The sequence below is a fragment of the Balaenoptera borealis genome, assembly GCF_965194805.1.
Source record: "Balaenoptera borealis genome assembly, chromosome: 5".
Taxonomy (NCBI): domain Eukaryota; kingdom Metazoa; phylum Chordata; class Mammalia; order Artiodactyla; family Balaenopteridae; genus Balaenoptera; species Balaenoptera borealis.
The window spans coordinates 2,111,310-2,125,974 of record NC_138862.1 but is presented as its reverse complement, the minus strand read 5'-3'; the positions used below and the strand labels follow the sequence as shown (position 1 = coordinate 2,125,974).

At 63.3% G+C, this 14,665-nt stretch overlaps 1 protein-coding gene across 1 annotated transcript; it reads left to right on the top strand.

Annotated features, from left to right (window-relative positions):
• Positions 1 to 402: 402 nt before the first annotated feature.
• LOC309629004 (uncharacterized protein) lies at positions 403 to 9,640 on the top strand (the record flags this gene model as incomplete). The annotated part of the gene is made up of 6 exons (XM_082392577.1): positions 403 to 680; positions 2,205 to 2,429; positions 2,578 to 2,968; positions 4,441 to 4,534; positions 7,032 to 8,250; positions 9,136 to 9,640. The coding sequence occupies 5 exons, from the start codon at positions 403 to 405 to the stop codon at positions 8,057 to 8,059; spliced, it is 2,016 nt and encodes a 671-aa protein (XP_082248703.1). The 3' UTR covers positions 8,060 to 8,250; positions 9,136 to 9,640.
• Between the last annotated feature and the right edge of the window lie 5,025 nt (positions 9,641 to 14,665).

The following is a 14,665-nucleotide window of genomic DNA, read 5'->3' as shown; positions in this document are numbered from 1 at the left end:
GACCCCACCGACCCTCTTCTTTGCCCATATCTTGCTCCAGTCCTGTTCATGGAGACCTGCCCTGGGGAACTCTGTCCTGGGAACTGAACTAAAAGTGTTGGCATCCTAAACGGCCGACCCCCCGACCCCTTGGCTGTGATCTCGCTGGGGGGCGCTCTCCAACCCTCAGTCCCCCGAAGGTGCTGGGCCTGCAGAGTACAGCCCACGCTTGACCAGCGGACACGTCTGCCCCACAGCTGGGCACAGTCCAGACGCGGCTGCTTTTCCGTGCAAGGAGTATATTCATCCCAGATCCTGTAGAGGGTTGAATTGTGGCCCCCCTCCGAAAGATACGTCCACCTGGACCCCATTTTGGAAGTAGGGTCTTTGCAAAGGTGATTAAATTAAGGACCTTGTGATGAGATGGTCCTGGTTACTGGGGTCAGCCCTGAATCCAGTGACGGGTGTCCCTGTAAGAAGTGCATGGGGAGAGGAGGCGGCTCTGTAAGGACAGGGCTGGACTGGAGTGATGTGGCCACAGCCAAGGACGCCTGGGGCCACCAGGAGCTGGAAGAGAGGCTGGAGCGGATTCTCCCTGAGTCTCCAGAGGGAACCAGCCCTGCAGACACCTTGGTTTTGGACTTCCGGCCCTCTGAATGCGAGGGGATGAATTTCTGTTGCCTTAAGCCACCAAGTGTGTGGTAATTGGTTACAGCACCTCCAGGGAGCTGATAGGACACTGAACGGAGACCCAAGCCCCCAGGGGTGCGGGCTGCCCGCTCAGGTTAGCCGTGGCCACTTCTTCACGGTGATTCCCAAGTTCTCCCTAAGCAGCGGATCCCAATGCTGTTGAGCACAGAGTCGCTGGGACCCTCCTGAAAAGCAGACGGCCTCAGTGACTGGGTGGCCGAGACTGGGTTTCCCACTGGTTCCGGTGTCTCTGTGCTGGTGGGCTCTGGACCACGAGTGGCCAGGACGGAAACCATTTGTTACAGAACCCCTGACACAACTGGGAGCTTTCCAGAGTGCCCTGGGGGACCCGCCCTCACCGCCCTGCTTGGATTGGCCGGGGCGTGGGCTGGGCAGCAGGGTGTTCAAAGCTCCCCGGGGCCCCCTTTGTACAGCCAGGCTGGGAACCCCGTGCCCAGCAGCCCCAGTCCTGACGCTGAGGATGGCGGGTGCCCACCTGCACCTGGAGGCCAGCGTCCCCGCAGGAGCTGCCTGCATTCACTGGGGAGGGGGGGTGGGGGGGGCTCCTGGCACGTTCTAGAACCAGCCAAAGGGATGTGACTCTGAGTGGAACACAGCCAGTCACAGGAAGGTCAGGGCCTGACCCTGAAGCGAGAGACGCAGGTCAGGGAGGGAGCTGGGTGCCCGCGGGCAGCTCCCTGGTCGGCTTCGTCTCCCGGAGTCCACAGGGTCCACCAGGTCCTAGGACAGGCGAGGCCTGAGGCGGGGGCGGGGCCGCCGCGTGGGGGCCTGTCGCCGGCAGTCGGGGTTTGCAGTGGGATCATCGCCGAGTGTGGGGACGGGCGGATGGACTCTCGTCCGGCCCGGGGCCTCAGCCTCGTGTGTGCGGTCGCCTAGGGAGGGGTCCACTCCCCTACCGGAGGGTTCCTCTCAGTGACGTCAGCACAAGACTTCCCGTCTGCCCCAGCTGTTGAACTTGGACCACTGGCCGTCTTCTGTTGCGAAACAAAGGCCTTCATTGCTGCCTGACCGGGCGCCCTCAACCCTCCAGGACCAGACCCGGCAGGGAGCCTGGCTCGTGAGAGGAGGGACCTGAGGGCCACTCCCTGCCTGACCTGACCCTGACTCTCGGTGTATCCACCAGGGGACTTCAAATGTGAATTCCGAATGTCTGCATCCGGCCGAAGTCACCACCACGGAGGGGTGGGAGGGATGGGGTGCTCTGTGCCGAGAGGCTGCCCCAAACCCCCGCTGTGCCCCCGCCCCAGGGCTCAGAGCCAGTGGCCTCGGGCGCCGGCGCCAGCAGAGGGTGGCCGCTGCTTCCATCTCTCCACTTGCCCGCAGTGACCTGAGGCGGGGGCAGAGGAAATGCCTCCCGTTCTGAAGGGTTTCGGACCCTGGGGATCCCACCAAGGCCATCCTTGTGCTGTGACCAGTGTGACCGAGGACAGCCTGTCCTCAAAGCCATGCAGTGACTCACTAGGAAGCACCGGGCTTGGGGCCGCCCCCTGCCGGGACCCATGCCCTCCCCGCAGTGGGGCCCACCTGGCTCAGAGTGGCGTCCCCGCGAGTCCGGGGAAGGGACCCCCAGTTCCTGGGTCCAGTGCTGTGTCGGCCTCTTCCAACGCCTCCCTCCCCCGCACCCTGCTGCCCTGGGTCCCCGTGCATCCGGGTGCCCCTCTGACCCGCGACCCCTCGTCGCCAGCCGGCACCGCGCAGCCACAGCCTGACTGTTCCGTCCACCTCCACCCCCGGGAGTGGCGAGCTGCCGGTCACCTCCAGAGGGGAGAGGACGTCCCTCCGGGGAGGGGATGGGGCCTGCGGTGACGGGGCTACAGGGGCAGGCGGGTGGAGTGGGGGGGAGCCCTCGGTGAGCCGCTTCACGGAACCCCTCCTCCCCGTCCTCAGGGGGGCCCCCGCCCTTCCAGGAGCGCAGCCCTGTGGGAGGCCTGGCCGGAGCCTGGGGGGCCGTGATGCTGAGCGGAGTGCCCGCCCTGCCGGCCCCCAGGGGCCCGGGGGTGACTGCGGCCGCCAGCCGGGCCCTGGCCCCGTGACGGCCACCTGCCCGGCCCCACGGGCCCCTCCAGGTTTGGACGAGCGAGGGATGGAGAGCACGGGCCGCAGGACTCGGGGTGGACGAGGCAGCTGCCCCTGGAGGGAAGTGGAGAGAAGCCCCGGGGCTGCGAGCCGCGGGCGGCTGGCTGTGCATGTTCCGGCCACAGGGCCTGCCGCCCTCGGAGCTGAGCATCGGGCCGCGGTCTCGGGGAATACTGGGGACGTGCTGGGAGGCTGGTGGGCGGTGGGGCCCGAACTTCAGGAGCCCTGAGTGGGCAGCTTGCACACTCGGGAGGGCAGAGGGGAAGTCCCCCCGGCCCTGCGGCGGCCCAGCGACGGGAGCTGCCAGGGCTCCGTTCCCCTTTCCCCCGAGGCCCGGACAGCCGTTCACAGGCTGCGGCCGCAGGAGCAGGGCGGACGTGACTGGCACTTCTCTCCAGAAAGGGCCCTGGAGTCTGAGAGAGGGGTCAGCTTGAAGTTTTCTCCAGTGCTTTGTTAAAACTTTTTTTGGAACCAGTATTTCCTTTTTTAAAATTGTGGGGAAATACTTAATGTGAAACTTACCGTCTAATCCATTTTACAGTGTCCAGCTCAGTGGCATTCAGTCCATTCACACTGTTGTGCAGCCATCACCACCGTCCATCTCCAGAATTTCCATCTTCCCAAACTGAAACTCTGTCCCCATGAAACACTCCCTCCCATCCCCTCCCCAGGCCCTGGCCCCCACCGTCCTGCTGTCTGTCCCTGTGAATCTGGCTCCTCCAGGGACCTCATGTAAGTGGAATCACACAGTGTTTGTCCTTCTGTGTCTGGCTTATGTCACCAAGCGTTATGTCCTCAAGGTTCATCCATGTTGTAGCTGGTGTCAGAATGTCCTTCCTTTTTAAGGCTGAATAATACTCCACTGTGTGGATGGACCACATTTCCTTTATCCATCCATCTGCCCGTGGACACTTGATTTGTTTCCACCCCTTGGCCATTGTGAGTAATGCTGCTATGAACACAGGTGTACAAATACCTGTTTGAGACCCTGCTTTCAATTCTTTGGGGTCTATGCCTAGAAGTGGGTCATATGGAAATTCTATCTTTAATTTTTTGAGGAACCACCATCCTGTTTTCTACGGCGGCTGCACCATTTTTACATTCTCACCAACAATTCGAATTTTTCCACATCCTCACCAACACTTGTGTTTCTGTTTCTGTCTTTGTTTTTATGTCATAACCTTCCTAATGGGGATGTGTTGTGAAAACTACTAAGTGTCTAGAAAGTTTGAAGACCGGGAGACTGAATGCCCACATCCTTTATCCCAAGAAAACAGTTACCAAGTTCACTTTACCTCTTTCGATATCAACATACATGTTGTTTTTGGATGTACCGTTTTAAAAGCAAGTTGTAGACATTTGGACACCAGATCCCTCAGCAGACTTCTGGGATAAGGAGAACGATACCATAGCGACCTCGACGCCCTCAGGACACCCGTGGCAGCAGCTGCCCTCCATCCCCACAGACGCCGGCAGCCTGTGCAGGGGGGCCGCAGCCAGCCTCGGGCTGCGCTCTTCTTGATGACACTCCCTTGGCTGAGGACAGTGTCCACGCTCTGGGTCTGTCTCGCTGCTCCTGTGCAGTCTCCAGCTTGCCCGCGCTCTGCTGCCTGCTTCCCGTAACCTGGAGGTTGGCTCTAGAGTGGCCGTCCTTAATCTTCACTTTGCCCCCAGGAGATATTTGCCAACACTCAAGAGACGTTTGTGGCCATCACACCGGAGGGGGTGCTGTTCAACGCCCTGCATGGTGTAGGGCAGCCCCCCAAAGGTCAGCAGCGCCGCGGGTGAGAACCCCTGGTCTGGAGGCTGCCGAGCTCCAGGTCAGACGCTTCTGCCCAGGTCTTTGCAGCGAGTGCAGGAGGGCAGCCGAGAAGGAGCGCCTGTGACCCCTCCCCTGGGGCAAGTGCACCGCCCCTGCCGACTCCTAAGTCACCTGGGGCCCTGCTTCGGCCCCGAGAGATAGCTGGTCCCCAGGAGCCCTTCACCTGGTGGCTTCCGCCGCCGCCTCCGTCCCAGGAGGGTGGGTGGGTGGTCACACTGGGGCCACAGGTAGCGATGCCGTCACTTCATCAGCGCCTCTGCGTTTATTGGCTGACGTTCCCCTGTGAAGAAGAGCCTCCTTTGTTTCCCTTCCTCCAGTCTCTTTTGCTTTTTTTGTTTAGATTTAGCCTTAGAGTTTGTAAAATACCTCTCTGGACTTACGGACTTTTATTCATTCGGAGCGTCACAGTGAATCACCGCCTTTATTCTGTTTGACGCTCGGTGTCCACAGTGTGGCCGCTGGGCTCGCCCCCCACGGTCCCAGGGGGTGAGCTCCGTGCCCCCCGCCGCCCCTGTGCTCCCCCCTCGCGCTCGGGTCCACCACCTGCCTGCTTCCTTTCGGGAGGGAAAGGGTTTTGAAATTGAGGCCCAGGCAAGATCAGATGCCTCTGGTGTCATTGTTTCTAGACCGTTCCATCGAACTAGCCTAGAATATAGAGCACAGAGTAAACACACACACAGGTGAACACGTGCACGGCGCCTTGTCACTTAAGCGTAACATCAGGAGGGCACTTGACCGCGTTGGTTGGCTGGCTGTGTGAACCTTTTTCTTGCGCTGAAACTCTCGGCTTCTAAGAACTTCGCGATATTACTCAGTTGCTCCATCTCACAGGCCTGGGTTCCGCAATACCAGCCTCGGTCTCCCGCACGGAGGCAGCTTGGATCTCCTCGTGGTTCTTTGTCCTCAGCGCCCCGCAGTACTGGGGTGGGGGCCGGGCAGGGCCCCTTCTCTCTGAACGAGCTCCATTTTCCGCGCTGTGTGGCCTGGGGCAAGCCGCCCACCTCTCTGGACCTCGACTTCCTCACGTGTGAAATGGGGAAAATAAGGAAGCTGCTTCCTGAGGCGCTTGGGGGTTTGGGGGGGTCAGGTCGCTGCTGCAGGCGAGGGGCACGGGTGCCTCCAGCCTTGGGCCCTGGCACGTGAGGATTTGGCCAGGCCACCAGGGAGTGGACTCCGTGGGACGGGTCAGGGTCCGCTCACATCCAAACGTGGCAGGTATCTACCGCCACTGCCTGCAAGAGGACGCCAGCCCTGTGCCAAGGGTGCACCCACCAGGGTGCAGACGGAACTAAGGGCACAGGCCAGAGGGACGACGAGGGGGAGAGCCACATGGGGCAGGGGGTGGGGGCGCGTTCAGGCGGCAACGTCAGAAGGTCACCCTGGAGTCAGCAGGGAGGGACGGCGGGAAGTGGCATCTAGAGGGTCGCCCGGCTGCCGTGGAGGGGGCCTGGGGAGGCCAAGCGGGGCGTGGGGAGTGGACCAGCGGTGGTCAGCGGGGCCGAGAAGACCAGCAGCGGAAGTCGGGGCTCGAGCGTCATTGGTTCTGGGGCGACGGGGGCTGGGTTCTCACCCCAGGTGACATCAGGGCGGAGGGAGCCCCACAGCCCGTCCACAGGTTGGACACGGGTTTGGAGATTTCCCTGGGGGAGGAGCGGCAGGAGAGGGCTGGCTGCCACGGGGGAGGGGCTGGCCCCCAGCAGGTGGAGGCCCCGGGGCAGCGGTCAGACGGGACCCCAACTGTCCGGGGCCCAGGAGGAGCGGCTGTTGAGCCTGGGGTGGTGGAGTGAGGTCCATCATTGAGTGGACGCTGGTTAGTGGGGTCACGTCGGGAGAACCCGAGTGCCTTCCACGTGGGCCCCACACCCGGAGGGAACCCTGGTCCTGAGGGCAGGGACAGAGCGGGAGGGGTGAGGAAGGAGCTAGGAAGGGCGTCGTCCAGCAGGGACCCGGCTAGCGGGCAGCATGGGGGGACACGCTGACCACGGCCTCTAGGGGCGATGGTGAGGCCTGGGCTTTCTCCCTCGGTGAGGGGGGGGTCCCCTCCTCCCTTCAGGACTGTGGCCTCCACCCGCCCCCTGGTCCACAGGAACCCCACGGGCGAGTGTGTGGGGACTCCGGAGCCCCAGCCATGCCGGCTGCCCCGTGCTCTCCGGAGCTGGCGGGCAGCCCGGGCCCAGGACACCCGCCGTCCCTCGGCGTTGCGCGTGGCCCCCACTGCGCCCCTTTATCGCAGCCCTGCACCCCGCCTCGCAGCCTGGCTTGTGATCACAGCACAGCCGCCGTCCGTGCGCTGACCTCCGGCCTCCGGGGCTGCAGCGGGTGGGGCAGGGCCTCCAGGGTGACAGCACCTGCTGCTTGTCACTGCCAGGCGCGCCCGCAGGCCCCTCCTCGTCATCCCCCACTCCAGATGCCCTGATCCTCCTCCATCACGTCACCCGCTGAGCTCTGAGCCCTCCTTCTGCGCCGCCCCGCCCCCGTGCCTTTGAACCCCACCTCGGCCACCCGAGGTTGGGGGCGTGCTCCTCGCGCCCCAGACCCCGCGCCTCTGCTCTCGGCTGCCCCCCGCTCCCCAGCGTTGGGGTCACCTCCCAGAGGGCGACCCACTCTTGGGCCCTCAGGCCCGTGGGCCACGCCCACGTCTGGACTGAGGGCAGCGCGGAGGCAAGGAGGCCAGCGCCAGGCACAGGGGTGAGGCCCGATGGAGGCCGCCTCCTGGGCCCGCTGGTGTCACAAGGGCTGGCGGCCGCGCGGTGCCTCCCCCTCTGCCCTCGGAGGAGCTGGAGCCCTGCACTCAGGAGTCCTGCAGGGCTCTGCTGGCCTGGCTTGCCCAACCTGGCCTGGAGCCCACTTTCCCTCGTTGACTGTGGTCTGGGACTTTCCTGGTCAGGCTCCTTTGCCACAGAGACACTCCCGGGGAAACCCCGTGTGAAAGTGAGGTCACCAGGTCAGCCGGCGGCACGGGAGAGTGCTGGCCTGCCAGCGTCCTGGGGTACCCCGCCTGGGTCAGAGCCCCCAGAGCGCCCGTCTCTGGGGCGTGATGCGAGCTGCTCAGGGGAGACGTACTGTGCTCGAGCATTTAGTGCCCCCAGTCCTGGGGGCGTGCTGGGCGCTGGCCTGGGGTGTCCTGTCCCCCAGTCCTGGGGCGCGCTGGGCGCTGGCCTGGGGTGTCCTGTCCCCCAGTCCTGGGGCACGCTGGGCGCTGGCCTGGGGGATGGCCCCTCTCCTCCTCTGTGGGTGCAGCCTCGTCGGCCCCCCTCTGGAAGCTCCGGCTCCGTGGCTGCAGCGGGATCTGGTGACGGGCGGCAGGGCGGGGTGAGGACACATGGCGGGCACGGCGCTGCCCGTCAGACCCCTCAGACGCCTGAGGAAGAAATCCCCTTTCCTACTTGGGCTGAAATAAGCCTTGAAAATGTCGGAGGGAGCGGGACTTTGTCGGGACTTTCCTGGGAAGCGGCCTGGGGACTTGCCTGACTTTTTATTTCTCCACGTGGGAGGCGGCCCCTGGCACAGGCAGCAGGAGAAAGCGAGCTGCTCTCGCTGAGCCCCTGGCCGGCCCGGCGCCGGGCAGGGTGGACGCCGCGGCCAAGCGTGTGCCCGCGCGCTGCCCGCCTCTGCTCCCGGCGGCCAGGGGCGCGTGTGCTGAGTGCCACTTCCCTGCGGAGGTGGGCCCTGAACTGCTGGTCAGTGAGGTTGGCGGTGGTCTTCACAGAGGCACGTGCTCAGAGCCAGACCAGCAGCCTGGGCTTCAGCCCTCCTGGCCGTGGGAGCAGGCGGGTCCCCCCCGGGCCTCCCCCTCGCCGGGCCTCAGTTTCCTCCAGTAGAACCTGCAGCCTCTGGTCGCTGTGGCGGGGACGGGTTCGGGTGCCCAGCGGGCCCCTGGCGCTCCACCCACTCCGGCCCAGGGCCCCCAGCACTTGCCGGCTCTGGGCTGTGCCTGCCGCTCCCCGCCCAGCGCCCAGCGTACACAGGGCATCCTGGCACCTGGGGAGGGGGAGGGGAGGTAGGTTCGCAGGTAGGTTGGGTGCTCCGGCCGTGGGAGAGCGTGTACCGCGTCCCTGGCCGTGGGCAGCCAGGCATAGTGCCATACCGGCCTCGAGCCTCAGGCGAGGGAGGGGCGGGTCCGGTGGGCAGCAGGCGTGACTTCCTGGGGACAAGCAGCCTCCTGCCAGGCAGCGTTCCTCGGGGCCAGGACCAGGGCCTGTTGTCGTTAGGGCAGCATCTGATTTTTCTAAAGGAACCGACTTGCAGGAGAATTTGGACAGACGACATTCCTTTAAACCCGGGGCGATCTGGAAGACCCCTGTGTGCCCCGAGTGTGGCTCAGACGAGCCTGCTGGAGGTCGGGTACTCACCTGGGTCCCCCTGCCCAGCCCTGGACCCCGCAGCGCCTCGGGCCCATCTCTTTTCAGGTGGTTCGGTCCTGGGACTTGTGTCCGCGCAGCTTTATTGATTTATACGTATTACGCATCATTGAGAAACGTCGGCTACAGCATTGACCTCCTTCCTCCGCAGAGTCCGTGGACTCAGGACGGGTCTTTCATTTGCAGGCGACAGGACACAGGCCACAGTGGTTCTGCAGGTGGGAGTTCCCACCGCGCATCTGGCTGCCCCGTGAGCCGGAGCTGGTGCCAAGGGTCCGTGCCTGGCGTGGCCCACGGGCTGCCCTCTGGGCCCGAAGACCGCCGCCCCGTTTTCTGCCGAGCAGGGCACCCGAGCCACCCGCGGCATTCGCCCTCAGCACTTGGAGACGGAACTCGGACACGATGAAACCCGGCCAGGTGACTTCTCAGTGTGACATTCGTGACCAAGGACGGTGTGCTGGCCCTGCAGCTGTGACAGGAAGTTAGATGTCACCCGTGTTTTAGTGCAGGTTCGCTCCCAGACCAAGCGCTTTGCGGTGCCTTAAAAATATTATCCCTTACAAAAATACGTGTTCTTACAGAAGTGACATAAGCGATGTATGTCGCTCGTTGAGTGGAGGCTGACATTGGCCTTTTTTATATCTAGTTTAAATTTTATTAAATAAAGCTGTCGTGAGATGCAGATAGGAAATTAACTCTTTTTTTTTTTTTTAGCCTAAACTCATGTCTTTATTGAAAACAGCAAAATGGTGAAGGGGTTTGTGAGCCAGAAAGGCTGGGGGACAGAGCTGGATGCCGGGCTCCTGGGGCTGCTGGTGGGGCCGGAAGCGTGAGGGCGGCGTGAGCCCTGGGGTCACAGTCTGCCGGAGAGGGCTGCTGGCTGCAGGCTGGGGAGGCCAAGGGTCCCAACTGGGGGCCGAGCCCTTTCCCCCTGGTCTCCATCCTGAAGTCTTCCTCGTCCCTGCCCCAGGGGCAGTCAGGGAGGGGATGTGCCCCTAGGGGACTGGCGAGCTGTCCACCCGAGGGTCCTGAAGGTCCATCCTGGGGTCTGGGAAACTGCTCCTGGGGCAGCAGAACCCCGGAGTGAGGACGGGGGAGGGCCAGGACTTTGGGGGGTGGGGAACCTCCCCATACAGCAGGCAGCTGAACCGCCAGCTGCCACCCCCAGCCTGTCCCCACCTTCAGCCAGGGACACAGCCGCAGACAGAGCCAGGGAACCGCCAGCCACTACCCCTCACCTGTCCCCGCCCACCGGGACCCTCGGCCTGCCCTGCTCCTCGATCAGGGACCTCCAGCCCTGCCTGCTCTGTCCCCGGCTTGTGCTGCTGCCGTAGGTCGGGGGGGCGGAAAATGAGCGCTGATTCCCTGTCGTATTTAACAGGCTTCCCGTCCTCACTGGCACAGTGAACATCTCCGTTACGCCATTCTATATGACCGGCCCTGGGTTAATCAAAACACCCCTCTGGAGTCTGGGCCGGAGCACACTGACAGCTGGCGTGGGCTGGCCACAAACTGGGTGATTTGGGGTTCTTCTCCGCACTCTTTTAGACTTTCCAAATACCCCACAAAGTGCATCAGAAACAATATCATGTATCCCAACAGCCGGGGAAAGGTGTGTCTTGAAGCCGCACACGTCCGCATTTGTGGTGTGACCTCACGGGAGCAGACGCGTCTCTGAACACAGGCCGGGTTCCCGTGCCCAGCGCTCACGTCCAGTGCGTCGTGTCACGCCGGGAACGCGGGCCCCTCTGCAGGTGTGCGGTGGCGGGCGGCTTCCCGAGCCCTGGCAGAATGGCCGGGTGTCCGTCCGCCCACAGGATCCTCCCTAGACCCTCCCAGAGCTGGTGCCACTGCACCCCATACAGACCCAGGAGCCCACACTCAGCCAGGCCCACCCCGCCTTCATGCGGGCTTCCTGCAAAAAGGAAAACTTTCAGATGAGAAAGCTGAGGCTGGGGGAGTGGAAGGGGGAGTTGATCACATTTCCACTTACTTCGATGGGCAGAAAGAAGACTCCGGGACAAGCGTCTCGGTGAGGTCAACAGAGGAGCCGAAACGCCCTCTCCCCGCCCACGCCCACCCGTCTGGTCCCGGGGAGGAAGGCAGTACCCCCATGGTGCGGCGGCCGCGCTCTCCCGGCCCTGGACTTCTGAGGCCCGCGTGCATTTACGTGCAGGTGCGTGTGCCCTCGTGTTCGTGCGTGTGTGTGTGTGGATTCACGTCTACTCAGCAACTCTGCTCCAGGACGGAGGCGTCTTTATCTGGAGGCTGTCATGGGCCCAGCAGAGCAGAGGTAACCGAGGCGTAACAGGTGCTGGGGAAGGTCGGAGAACAGCAGCCTTCCCACAGGCTTCTTGCCCTGAACCAGCAGTGCTTGCCCAGAGGGGCTGCCTGGGGGGCCCTCAGCAGCGCCCCCCACCACTGCCAAGACAGGTCAAGTGCAAACCAGCCCCCTCCTGCCACTCCCCTGGAGAAACCCTGGGGCTGCAGGTGCCAGCCAGGGTGCCAGGAAGGCCTGGGGAAGGAAACCGGCTGGCCCTGGCGCCCAAGGTCAAGGGCGGGCAGACGCCTTCCTCTTTCCCGCCGAGCAGGTAGCGCCTGCTCGGGGCCCTCCAGGTCTGGAGGAGGGCTCGCTCACTTCCTCGCTGAGCCTGTGCTCGCGGGGGTGGAATGTTCTCCTGGAAGCTAGTCTCCATGTGCTGGGTGTGGAGTTTCCCAGGCGGCAGCCTCAGAGAAAGTAAACACAGCGGGACTTGCCCGGAGGAAACGAACCGCCCCAGTGGCCGGGTCGGGGTTTCCCGAGGCTCCTATGACTTCTGGCCAAGACCCACACTTTCTCCAAGTGCTTCCTCAAAGACCTGAATTTGGGGTCCGTCTACCCACCACGTCTGGGGAGACGACAGTTCTGGAACAGAGGTGATGGTTGCACAGTTCTGTGGATTACTTGGTGCCACTGAATAAATATTTAAAATGGTAAATTCACGTGGTGTGTATTTTACCACAATAAAAATAAATGAGTAAATGGGAGAACCCGCAGGCACTTATCAGCTCACTCTGTAGGTGGCAAGTCCAGCCCGGCGTGGCTGGGTCCTGCTCGAGGTCGCCGGCGAGGCCTGTGCTGGCCGGGCTGCGTCCTCGGCTGGAGCTCGGAGCCCCTTCCACGCTCAATGCCATCACTGGCAGAGCTCAGGTCTTTGTGGTTGCAGGACCGAGAGCCCCCTTTTCTTGCTCGCTGCTGGGCAGGAGCTGCTCTCTGACCTGGACGTCGTCCTAGGTCCTTTCCTGGTGGCCCTCGGCACCCCAGCCAGCAGCGGCCCGTCGACTCCCGCGGGGAGAACTCTCTGCTCTCAAGGGGCTTGTGTCCCGAGGCGCCCCGATCCTCTCCCTAATGAAGGTCCGTGGGGTCGTAACGGAATCACAGGCTCGGATCTCTGTGCCAAGTGTCCACGATCACCGGGGCAGCATGGGTCCGAGACCCCCCAGTCCCCTTGCTGACGGAGCGCCGGGGTCGGCTTGCTGTCCCTTCAGCCTGAGTCCCTCCAGACCTTCTCAGGAGGGACTGCGCCTGAGTCACGGGAGCCCATGAGACGCAGGTGCAGCTCGGGGGTCCGGGGTTACCCTCCCACGGTGCCCAGGCTGCCGTCCACATCCCTGAGCAGTGCGTCCAGAGCTCACACCTGTGTCACCCCCTCCCCACGGGCACTATCCGACCCCACCCCTGACCCGGGGCCAACGAGCCCCCCCTGCCTTCCCAAGCTGAGCTTAATGTGGCCCTGGTCGGAATATGGCTCCGCCCACCAGCTGCCATGCTCAGGAGGCTGTGTCTGTGTGTGTGTGTGTGTCTGTGTGTGTGTGTGTGTGTGTGTGTGTGTGTGATGTCTGCTTGTATCTGTGTGTGTCTGTGTCTGCTTGTATCTGTGTCTGTGTGTGTGTGTCTGCTTGTATCTGTGTGTTGTGTGTGCATCTGTGTGTGTGTCTGTGTCTGCTTGTATCTGTGAGTGTGTGCATGTGTGTGCACGTGTACGGGTGTGCGCTGTAGCCCGTGCAGACCCCGGGGTGGCAGAATACTGCTGGTGGCATGTTCCGGCCCCGACGACACCGCTGGGCAGGGCAGAGCAGGAATTAGCTGGTAATTAGCCCACATGGACCCCACGATCCCCGAGATCTGCCCCCTGCCCTTTGGGGAGAGCAGGACCCGAGCGGCTTCCAGGAGCCTGGGCTGCACACAGGGTGGACCCGTGCAGGCCTGCAGGCCGAGGCCCGTGGGTGGGGTGGCCCCGGGGGAGCGGGAGGCCCCCAGCTTCCGCTCTGTCGCTGCTCCTGGCTCGGTGCCTCTGTGCCACCGTGTCTCTGCAGCAGAGTCTGGTTGTGTGAGTGTCTTTCTGACTTTTTGCCCCTTTTTAGCCATATCTGCTGTACCACTCAGGGTTCATTTCCCCCCCTATTTTATTGAGGAGCAATTGACACCCGCCAGGGTTCTCGGCTGCAGGTAGTGGAGGCTCTCTCGGCCTCACAGGGCTCTGGGGTCAGCGGGGAGGCAGGAGGAGCCCGGGCCTGGGCCGCCCACCAAGCGCTGCCCAGACGGCCTGTTTCTGGAGCACATGCACCAGACCCCAGGTTGGGCACAGGGATGTCCAGTGGCCAAACTCAGGCCCCAGGCGGGGCACACTGGGCCTTTCCGTGGCCCTCGAGCCTGCGTTTGCAGGATGCCAGCAGTTTAGTCGTGGACAGCAGCCTGTCCATCTGCACAACGGCACTTCCCAGTTACATGGTGCGGTTGGCGTGGCCCGTGCGACGTGGACAGAGAGACTGAGGACCTCGGGTCCCTGATGGCCCTGTGGACTCGGCACCCGCCCCACTTCCTGGTCCCCCGCCCCAGTCTGAGCAGCCCTGGTCTTACCTTGGTGTCTCCTGGGCGAATCCTGCAGCTTGCGCCCCATCTCCACGGGTTTGAGCTTAGCCTGCAGGCGATTCCAGCCCTAGCCCTCCTCGGAGTCACCCACTGATGCCCACGGAGAAGGGGCAAGCTGGCCACGTGGAGCCCTGCCATGTTCCCCCCACCAGGCTAAACAGACAACTGCCATTGCGGTAGCCACTGGGTTTTGGGGTGTCCGTTGCAGAGCAGTGGATAAACAGAGCACAGCCAACAATCACACTTGTGAAGACGGGAGGTTGACTTTCAGGGGCCGCGTGCCGACATCTCAGTGGATCTGGTCTCTGCTTTCATCCTGCCAGGGCTTCTGGGGCCCTGGCCCCCCAGACGCTGGCCAGACCTGGCCCTCACCCCACCCATGCCCGCTGGAGTATTTACACCGTGGAAAGGGGCAGATGCGAAAAATCAGGGCTTTTCTCCCAGGAGAGGCCGCTTGGCCCCTGGGGTGGCTGCGCAGCAGAGCCTGGTGGTCCTCGCGGGCCCCCACCGGGGACGCGGGTGGCTTCTGTCCACCTCTCCCCCTGGGCTGGTGCTTGCGGATGTGCTGTGCTGGCCTCAGGGGCCGAGTTTGGGGCTGCTGCTCTGTGACCCCGGGTGGGACGGGTGCAGTCGTGTGAAGGGAGCCGTTTGGGGAAAGCGGGAGGCGTGAGCAGCGCTTGGAGAAACGGTGTGTTGGCGGCAAGTCTGCCGTCCCTGCTCGGTCATTTCTGAAACATGATTCACTGAAGGAAGCTTTTATTGGGCCCACGCCGCTGCGGGGTGTGGGAGTGGGGGACCCGTGAG